Consider the following 9547-nt stretch of genomic DNA (forward strand, 5'->3'; position numbering starts at 1 on the left):
TGTTTTATGGGGTCATACACCTTTAACATTAAAGAGGGTTATAGTCAAAATAATACGAAGGTAAAAAACACAAAAACTTTTGCTCGCTGGCATGATCAACAAACTGGTTTCAGGTGATTTGACCTTTTTGACATGAGAAGATGGGCATGGTCAGCAACATTACTCAGGTAGGCAACAGTGATCAGCCTGCACTAAGGGGGCTGTCAGTGTGCTATCCCTATGTCCCGTGCACCAGGGATGTCAGACTCTGTTTACATCGTGGGCCACGTAGAGCTGTGTTTGACCCTCTGTAGGCTGGATCGGTGAAATTCTCCTGCCAGTGTAAAGAAGTTTAACCACACATGGAATGATTCACATATCTTAGAAGAAGAAAACAGAAGTGCAGCTTCGACAGAACATCTCAGTTCTTCTAAAAAAAATAGATTCCGTAATAAATGGAAGAAATCTGTCAGCATGGCTCTCTGGGCTTAAACTGTAACACATAGATGTGTAAAATTACAGAAAGCTGTTAGCTTATTGCCCAGTAATGAAAAGTTTTTTTTTCTGTAGACCCTCTATAGAAAAAAAGAAAGTTCTATTTTAGATAGTGAAAAATGCAGGAAATGTTCTGTTATTTAAATGCTTATGTTACTTAGGTAAATTGATGTAGTATGAGAGGCCATGGAGGAAGTCTGTCACTAGTAAATGTAAAACGTGAAAATGCAGTTAAAAGTCCAAAATCTATACCTTTCTTCACATTTTACAAAGTGGGCCCGTAGGCCAGATTAGAGCCTCTGATGTGTCCCCGGCCCATTTGACACCCCTGCCTACACCACTACGCCATCCCCACCCAGACCCGTAGATACGAAGCAGAATAGAGCCATGCTTTCATGTTGTTTAAGACCAATTCTGACCTGATCATCTGAGTGTTGCAGCAGAAGTTGAGACTCATCAGACCCGGCAACATTTTTAAATCTTCTATTGTCACATTTTGTGTGGAGTTGTAGCCTCAGTTTCTAGTTTCCTCACCGGTGTGGTCTGCTGCTGCTGTAGTTTGGAAAAATCCCAGCAGATCAGCAGTATCTGAAATAATTCTGGCACATGCAATCATGCTACGTTCAAAGTCAGTTTGAGCTTCAGCAGCTCATATGGAGCCTGTCTACATGCCTAAATGCAGTGAGGTGCTGCCATGTGATTGGCTAAGATATTTGCAATGAAGATCATGTCAACAATTATATGTTAACCTTTCTCATCGTCTCATAAAAGGGTCGAGAGTGTACAGAAAAACAAAAAACGTCAAAGCCAACAGATGCTCCACACAATCCATTAAATCTGCTGTCGTTTTAAAAACTTCTTTTTTCTCTGTTCCCCGCGGATGAAGGTGAAATTGAGCTGGGAACTGCCTCCTTCTTCAGACCTTTAGCTACACCCAGAAAAACAACTTCTTTTATTGAACTACCACAGATTTTATTTAACTGCAGAAAACTTACTGAACCTGAAACACCGGATAGCAGATCGTTTACGACATTCACAAACCTGAATCAGCGTGAACGTTTCTGTTTCTGACAGTTTTACATGTTGTTACGCAACATGAACGTTGGGCACCAACGTCGTTTTACTGTTTACAACATTTATCGCTTCGATTCCGCTAAACTTTAACACATGCAAAGTAGTTGGATTTATTTTTTTTTTTTTTAAAGGTGACAAATGTGTCTCAACATAACAACGCCTGAGAGGTCACTGACACCCGACTACGACTCCACGATGTCACTTGAAGCCAGGTGAGCATGAAGCGACCAATATAACCAGGAAGAACTGCACAGTCATCAAAAATGATGTTCAAGTGTGAGGTAGGGATCTTTATCGCCGTGTACTGTGTGTTAGGTGTAAGTCTGCAGGCCACACACACGGGGTACAGCAGCAGCAGCCTAAGGGACGAAAGCTCCCGGTGAGAGGCGGGCAGATAATACCGATACCAACGCTGGTATCGGATCGATACTAGCGTGATAGGACCGTTACTTTGTTTCTATCCTGTTACGTCCCCCCGAAAGGGTCTAGGCATGCGAGTGAGGGGACCAGTAACAAATGAGTCCAGAACAGAATGAAAGGAAAACAGACAGGTGTTTTTAGTAAATAAAATAGTCTTTATAGATAATCTTAACATAAAGAGCCGGCAACGCCGTTTTACCAATAACACTTGGAAAAAGGAAAAAAGGTTGCAATAACAAAGAACACAACAACCAAACAAAAACGCCACACCAGGAGGAGGCACTTCCAGGGGCCCACAAGCTCACCCTATCACTAGCAGCAGCCCACACTACTCACATAAAGCAGCTATACTATTCCCACAACTCCACACCAAGAACACCCCCCACCCTGCTCACAGCTCATCCCCAGCTTATATGATCTCAGAGAGGTGATTGCTGACTGGGCCCAGGTGGTAAATGAGTCCAATGAGCAGCAGCTGTGTCCTGGGGCGAGAGAAGAGCAAGAGAGAGACAGAGGGGTGGAGCAAGAGAGGAGGAGGCGGAGAAAAACACCACGCCCACACAAGGGCAGTATCAGGAGGCCCAGCTAGGGCCCTAACATATCCTCTGTGGTCTGTATAAGCCCAGGTGTTTCTTGAAATGTAATAAATAAAAATATCTTCGAGAATACTGATTTACACTAGGGTCACAGCAAACATTTACTCAGCCAATCACATGGCAGCAAATTTAACAATGTAAGCATGTTGACATGTTCAAGTCGTGCTCCTGAAGTTCAAACAGTGCATCAGAATGGAGGAGAAAGGTTATTTAGGAACTTGAGATTCCCATCATAAACATGCAGCTGAAACTGCTCAGAGTTTTTGGTCCATGTTGACATGATAACCTCACACAATGTTTCCAACACTGTGCTGAATCTATGCCATGAAGAATTTAGCCCAAAGTGGTCCAACCCATTACTAGTAAAGTGTACCTAATAAAATGGCTGGTGATTGCATATTAACATTTACAACTGTTGGATGTTTCATGCACTCTAGAAATGACATTTAATACAACATTTACTCATGCCCTGGCGTGATGCTGATCGACTGTGATGATGGTTTGGAGTTCTGGGTGAATTTTTATTCTCTCAGTCATTTTTGTAATAGGTTAGTTCCCATTTTATCAGCACAACTTAACAGTGACATAATGGACTTTTTAAATAAAGCATAGATAGATTATAAGCAGCCACCACACTAAAATGAGTGCTTATAAATCGTTTTAAATGAATTTTTGTCCTAATGCAAAAAAACCCATTGAATTTAAAGACTTTAATTAATTTAATCTCACTTTTTTTTTTTTAAGAAATTGTTTTATTATTTTAAACAGCAGTAAAAGACAGATTTTATCAGTAAGGACACACTGCTCATTGCTTTTTACTGTAAGTGGAAAAAGCATGCTTATATATGTAGTCACCCCACAGAGGCCCACTTTGAGGCAGACCAATTTTCAGGTTACAGCCGTCATCTGGAAAGCACGCTGTTATCCAAATACCGCTAGTAACAAACAGGAGGCCTCTACATCTTCTTTCAGTCCAATTATTCAGCAACTGTGGTGCAAAATCTGACTAAAATGTCTTTCAATATCTTATACAGTAGCTCAAGGCAGTGTACCTGTGACCACAGCGAGGCCTTTGATGATGTACTGAAGTACGTCGGTAAGCTTCAGGAAAGCCACAGCCAACTTGAAGAACACTTTAAAAACTTAAATGCGAGTCACCAACGAGACTACTCTTTGCTCTTTGAGGACCTTAAAGACCTACAGAACAGGTACTATATTACTCTGTACAGCTGTATAGGCTGAAACCATCTGCTGTTTTTATGTAGTGTTGTGTTTTGCAGAAGGGAATCTCTAGAAGAGCGATTCATTGACTTGACAGAACAGTATCAGAATGACGTTTGGAACTTGAAAAAAGAGTTAGCCGCCACAGCGGAGAAGAGTGCTGATCGGTCTTCTGATGCAACACAAGATTTTTATGCAAGTTTCAAATAATGTTTTCCCATGTCAAGAGAAGTTGTTCCAGTATGTAACTGATGTGCTGATTCTTCCTTTCTGTACAAAATAATAAAAAAAAAAATCCAGATTTACTCTTTACTATTCCACCTCAGGAAAACACTCCAAAAACAGATTCTGACAGGGCTAAAAAGATGCCAGGCCCTTTTTAACCACTATAAGGGCCTGGCATCTTTTTAGCACTGACTTTGTAACTGTACTTCTCCTTGGGCAGTAGAAAACTTCAGTTCTGTCTCTGGCATGCAGGAGGTGCTGGAGGCTTGTGAGAGACGCCAGTTCAAGCTGGAGCAGCAGCAGCAGAAAGAAGAGGATGCAGGGCATCCAGAGACATGGGCCAATACCACTGCACAGACAGTACTTGAAAAACTAATTGATGTATCGCTAGCCTTTATAACCGTGCTGTTGGTGGTGATGTCCACAGTGAGCAGCTGGGTGGCCCCATTTTTCAAGACAGCCCTTCTAATGCTTTGCACACTGCTTTTTCTGGTCCTTTTGTCTTTCCTGTGGAGGCACTGGGATGTTATTTTAGAGTATCACCATTTACCCTTCTGCAATTAACATCTTGGAAACAAATAAAATGAATGCAGACACCCCTCAGTCATCTTTATTACTGCAGTGTATGGAAACTTAAATCTAGTGCATGTGTCTTACTACAGAAAGCAATAGCCCATACAGTGAAGTCCGAGTTAAACAGGAATGAATCCTTTGTTTACAGGTTCAAGGTTCGTTATTTGTCACATGCATAGTTATACAAGTATAACACACAGTGAAATGTAGCCTGACACGCTCAACATGTGCAACATTTTTGCACATGTTGGACACGAATCTACAGCTGAGGATGGTCAACATATTCAGGGACATGCACCGATTTATAGAAACAGTGACTCAGTTTGGTGAGGAGCCCACTAGGTCAGCTCGTTTACACAATTGTCTGCTGAGACTTGTGCAAATATGGTTCACTCAGAAAAGCTGCCACCTGAACGTTAAGTTCAGAATGTTTGCAGATGAACAACTTTTTATTTTGAAACCAGGTTACACAGCATTATAGACTTGCTGTCATAAACTCACAATTGCAAAAATCGGTCAGGTTTCTTTCATTGTAGGACATGTTAGACCTTCAGTAGCACAAATGCAGAAGGTCTGAAGTAAATTAGGTGCCAGATTCAATACATTTGCAATGCTTGGGGTTAGTTATTGTATAGTCTAGAATTAAAGGTAATTAGAATATACTGAAATGCACTCGAGCTAAAAACTTAGATTTATTTGATAAACGATATAAAAACAGTCTAGAATTACAAGTTCAATCTTCAGACTTTGTCCCTCATTTTCCGCTTGATTTAGAAGCCACTTTACTGTCCTCTTTGGCAACCTTGGCCTTTCCAGGCTTTGACTCCTTTGTTTTCTTTGCTTTAGTCTTGGTCGAGTCAGCAGTTTCCTCACCATCCCCAGTTGGTTTAGCTTTTTTAGCCTTTGGCTTCTTCGCTGGAGCAACCTTTGATGTAGAAGCCTCTTCATCCTTCAACTTTTTGGGAGGCTTTGAGTCCTAAAAGGCAAAAGGGGAATTTAGGAGACAGCAGTAGATTGAATGTCAGAATTTTATGAACACTGGAGAGAATGTAAACTACTTTACCAGACAAATAAGAGATCCTATGAAAACTGACATGTTCAGGACACTTTACCAAGCCATTAACCCCTTAAAGCTTGAATTGTAACGCAATTGCCAGAAAATTCACTTTAAGATGAATCTGACAAATGATCAAACACACTCCAAATCAAGTCATATGTAAATAAAATACATCAAATTTGCTACATCTGGCTTAAAATAAATGCTCAAGTCTATTGTGCAATTTTGGATTTTTTTTTTTCCCCCCCCCTCCAGGATTTTTCCTCTAGTGAGGCTGTACATTTTGTTGAAATTTATAGTTCTGCAAAAGTAACATTCTGACCATGAATATAGATGTAAACTGCCATGAGCTTCATCCACATTCTTAAATACATGAAGAGTCAACTTCCCATCTAAAGCCAAACTTGCGTCCGCTCACCTCTTTGGACTTTGTTTGTCCATTTGCAGCGTCTTTCTTCTTTGTGGCACCTGTAAGAAATGACGAGTTGACACCGAGTAACAGCTTAAATTACTGCTCACTCGACGTTTAACGGTCATTCATACCCGCTTTCCCGGGCTTCTTGGCTCCATCCTTGGCTGCTTTTGGAGACTTCTTCACACTGGGCTCTGCGTTTTCGGCTTTTGGTTTAGGCTTCGGTGCAAGCTTAATAAAGACGAAACCCGTAATTGACATTTGAACTCTTCGTTTGAACCCAGCTGCAGATGTAACCTCTTACCCTAAATCTCCTCGTGGCCATTGTCGCGCTGGAGTTTCCAGGCTTCACCAGCGTCCCATTTTCCACTCCCTTCTTCAGGTTTTTGCGAACTAAAGTCTTCAGTCTCGCCAAATCCACCGACGGATATTTTTCTGTGATATACTTCAGTATCGCCTGGGATGAAACCCCTTTGCGCGAGTCCAACGCTTGAAGTGCTTCTTTCACCATGATCGCCGTGGATGGATGAGGCGCAGCATCTACGCAGAGTAAATTTACATATAATTTTTAAAGTTCGTTCCATCTTAGAGATTTTCGCCTTTTGCGCACAGACCTGATTTCTTTTCCGGCTTCTCATCCACCGACGCTTCGCTTGTGGATGAATCAGACGGCTCAGTGGAGTATGCTGGTGGCCTTTTGGGAGGCATTTCACTAAAATCTAAATTTAAAAACGGGACACAATAAAGGCAGACAAGTTAAAGTCTTAAAATATGCGTACTCTCCTTTTATTTGGCAACTGTCTCCGTTTTTATGCAGTTGTTTCCGGTATAATGAGACCAGGTGAACCGCATCGCACCAGGTGTGGTAAATTAGGATTTGAAAGCCACCGCGGATTCATCCAACTTAATGTGTTATCACTGAATCCTGTCACCTCATCCGGTGTCAAAACACCCAAGCAGTGCTTCAAATGCACAGATAGCAAGGCGACATTAAAACAACGCTGCCTTTTTATTTGAATCGTCGTTGTGGCTGAGACTGAAATCTCAGACCTAAATAAATGTCGGATCAATGTTAAATACTGATTAAACTTGACAGTATGACGACAGTGACGTATGCTTTAATTGGCTGATCGAGATTTTGGGAATAATATTTAAAAATTACGGATTTATGACCAAGAGACAACCTACCCAGGGACTGAAACGCACTTTATCACATACATATCTTTGCTGACTGTATTTGGCACTTTATGCAACCTTTTGCACCTCTTTATGATGATATTTGTAATAGTAAAATAAACTGTTTTAGGTGGTTAAATGTTATGCTCAAAATTAGCTTTTGAGATGTGAATTTAATCATTTTTAGTTTTAAACAAGCTGTTGACAGGTTTCTAAAATTTCACGTGCTTTATTCACATTGTGTTTTTGTATTTTCTTTTGTAGTTGGTGCAAATGCATTACACAGAGAATTTTCCTTTAGCTATAAGCAGTTCAAAGCTACAGTCTAGGCTGGATGGAGGCAGGACATCACAGAGGTAGGAGAAAATTCCCCAGACATAATTTCAAGCTAAATAAAATATTCTAAAAAGTATTTAACGTGAGTTAAATGAATAATAAGAAGTTTAATAAGGATAACATATTTCAACATCATTACACAATTTATCCTGGCTGTAGATACAGAAGTACAATACTCTGAAGTATTGAGTATTGTTAGTAATTTGCCTTTTAATATGAGTTGAAATGCCACAAAAGTGATTAAAAAACAATGTCAGAATTCAGTATTGATTAAATGAAATGTTTTTCTTTATCTAACTGGATAATTGCATGTTGATGTACATCAGTATGCCAAAATTAAAAGATGCCAGGTTATAACAAAACTCATCATTTATATCTGTAGTCCCAGGCCACGTCACATAAAACATTAAAATGAACAAAGACATAAAGATATACAACAAAAATAAATACATAAATGAGTTCTGGGTGGTCACACACCTGGTTTGCTATCAGCCAGTGTTTGAGATGCTCCCTATTTTTGTTGCTGTTTAGCTTTATTACTGAAGTTCTCCGGTCATGTTGTTAATATTATCTCAATATTATCTGAGGGTGCAAAACTGATTAAGAAACAATATCAATGCTCAATGCAGAATTCATCAAATTTAGACTGATAGCACAATGTTGAACAACTATTGTTTGCTATCTCAGTGTGCACACTTGTGTCTGTGTCAAAAGCAGATGCGTGTCACACATTGTAGACGTGCGAAAATGATCTTTACTTTAGTAATAACCGCCTTAGTGGCTTCTGTGTTCTCATAGATAAAATTACCTCCTAGAGAAAAAGGACAGGAACTAAATTTGTACTCACAACTCATCACTGAAACTTTGTATCTAATTTACATATGAAGCAAAATCAAATTTAGATTGCTCAGTGACTGCAGAGGCAGACTTGTGATGAGTGTAAAAATGTTTGCGTAGGTGAGGATGAGTTCATGCTTGAGTTCAGCCTTGGGTCTTGAAATGCCTACAAACAAAGAATGGCTTTGATATGTTTATATTGAGGACTTCAGAAACTCAGCCGCGGCTCCTCTGAAAACACAATGTAGTGGTGACATGATGGGTTTTCCACTCAGAGTATGTTTTATGAATTTTCCTCTGGGGCCACACAGGACACTGGGACTCTTGTGGTAAGCTTATAATCGGATAACATTAGTATTAAACAGAACTGAGTCCAGCTTATTGATGCAGCCCTTCACAACAGTCCCAATTTCCCATGTGGTCCCTTGGGAAAATGAATTAACCACTCGTGCATTTAATATTAGTTCTTCATCCATTTATTGAATTTGCATGCAGCATGCACCATTACATTATGCGACTTTATTTCTATTTTGTCTATTTCATAGAGAAACAACAGCTCCAGTAACCCTAAAAGATACAATGTAGTGGGCTCCATTTTGCATCTTTTCTCCTCCACCTTCATATGAATATAGTCTCCATGCGTTCATGTGTCTACAGACATACAACAAAAGAAACACAAATAACATATCAAGCAGACATTACTTAAAAAAGAGGCTGATGATTTGCAATGAGTCATTGATTGAAATGTCTTAAATGTTGGATATGTAGAGCGCTCTGTTATTGTCTCTGGGTTGCAAGTTGGTAAAAAAAATCATGTCGATCATGGTCTGTAGTCATGATTGTAACATTATTTCAGTATTATCCGAGAGTGCAGATGTAATTAAACTTAGTCTGATAGTGCAATGTTGAACATCGTTTCAACTGTTGTTTAGTGCGCACATTTGTCTGTATCAAAAGCAGATGTATATGATGTGTTGTAGAGGTGTTAAAAATCTCTATTTCAGTAAAAACCATCATAGTGACTTCAGTGTTGTCATAAATACATTTATTTAATAGAGCTAAAGGGCAGGAACTAAATTTGATTTGACCTCTCATCACTGAAACTTTGAATGAATCTATATATGAAGCAAGAAAACATTTAGACTG

At 39.7% G+C, this 9547-nt stretch overlaps 2 protein-coding genes across 2 annotated transcripts; one reads left to right on the forward strand and one right to left on the reverse strand.

Moving 5' to 3' along the window:
* Nucleotides 1–1339: 1339 nt before the first annotated feature.
* Nucleotides 1340–4608, forward strand: LOC146709689 (transmembrane and coiled-coil domains protein 1-like). Its single transcript, XM_085456769.1, has 4 exons — nucleotides 1340–1760; nucleotides 3599–3772; nucleotides 3845–3980; nucleotides 4263–4608. Exons 1-4 carry the CDS (start codon nucleotides 1687–1689, stop codon nucleotides 4572–4574), a joined length of 696 nt encoding a protein of 231 aa, XP_085312895.1. The 5' UTR covers nucleotides 1340–1686; the 3' UTR covers nucleotides 4575–4608.
* A 648-nt stretch (nucleotides 4609–5256) lies between these two features.
* h1m (linker histone H1M) lies at nucleotides 5257–6820 on the reverse strand. Its single transcript, XM_085456768.1, has 5 exons — nucleotides 6667–6820; nucleotides 6357–6592; nucleotides 6184–6283; nucleotides 6059–6108; nucleotides 5257–5559 (listed from the first exon to the last, which is right to left on the reverse strand). The coding sequence occupies exons 1-5, from the start codon at nucleotides 6758–6760 to the stop codon at nucleotides 5338–5340; spliced, it is 702 nt and encodes a 233-aa protein (XP_085312894.1). The 5' UTR covers nucleotides 6761–6820; the 3' UTR covers nucleotides 5257–5337.
* Between the last annotated feature and the right edge of the window lie 2727 nt (nucleotides 6821–9547).

This window comes from Copadichromis virginalis, linkage group LG5 (assembly GCF_057382275.1).
Source record: "Copadichromis virginalis isolate Kocher_CV1m ecotype Utaka linkage group LG5, C_Virginalis_male_GT1.1, whole genome shotgun sequence".
Classification (NCBI taxonomy): domain Eukaryota; kingdom Metazoa; phylum Chordata; class Actinopteri; order Cichliformes; family Cichlidae; genus Copadichromis; species Copadichromis virginalis.

What these genes read in the sequence shown, in the direction of transcription:
- h1m (XM_085456768.1), bottom strand. Translation starts at nt 6,760, where the DNA reads ATGCCTCCCAAAAGGCCACCAGCATACTCCACTGAGCCGTCTGATTCA. An exon ending in GAAGCCGGAAAAGAAATCAG is followed by an intron (nt 6,593 to 6,666) that starts GTCTGTGCGCAA and finishes TACTCTGCGTAG; the next exon opens with ATGCTGCGCCTCATCCATCC. An exon ending in CAAGAAGCCCGGGAAAGCGG is followed by an intron (nt 6,109 to 6,183) that starts GTATGAATGACC and finishes CATTTCTTACAG; the next exon opens with GTGCCACAAAGAAGAAAGAC.
- LOC146709689 (XM_085456769.1), top strand. Translation starts at nt 1,687, where the DNA reads ATGTGTCTCAACATAACAACGCCTGAGAGGTCACTGACACCCGACTAC. An exon ending in ACGATGTCACTTGAAGCCAG is followed by an intron (nt 1,761 to 3,598) that starts GTGAGCATGAAG and finishes TATCTTATACAG; the next exon opens with TAGCTCAAGGCAGTGTACCT. An exon ending in CTTAAAGACCTACAGAACAG is followed by an intron (nt 3,773 to 3,844) that starts GTACTATATTAC and finishes TGTGTTTTGCAG; the next exon opens with AAGGGAATCTCTAGAAGAGC.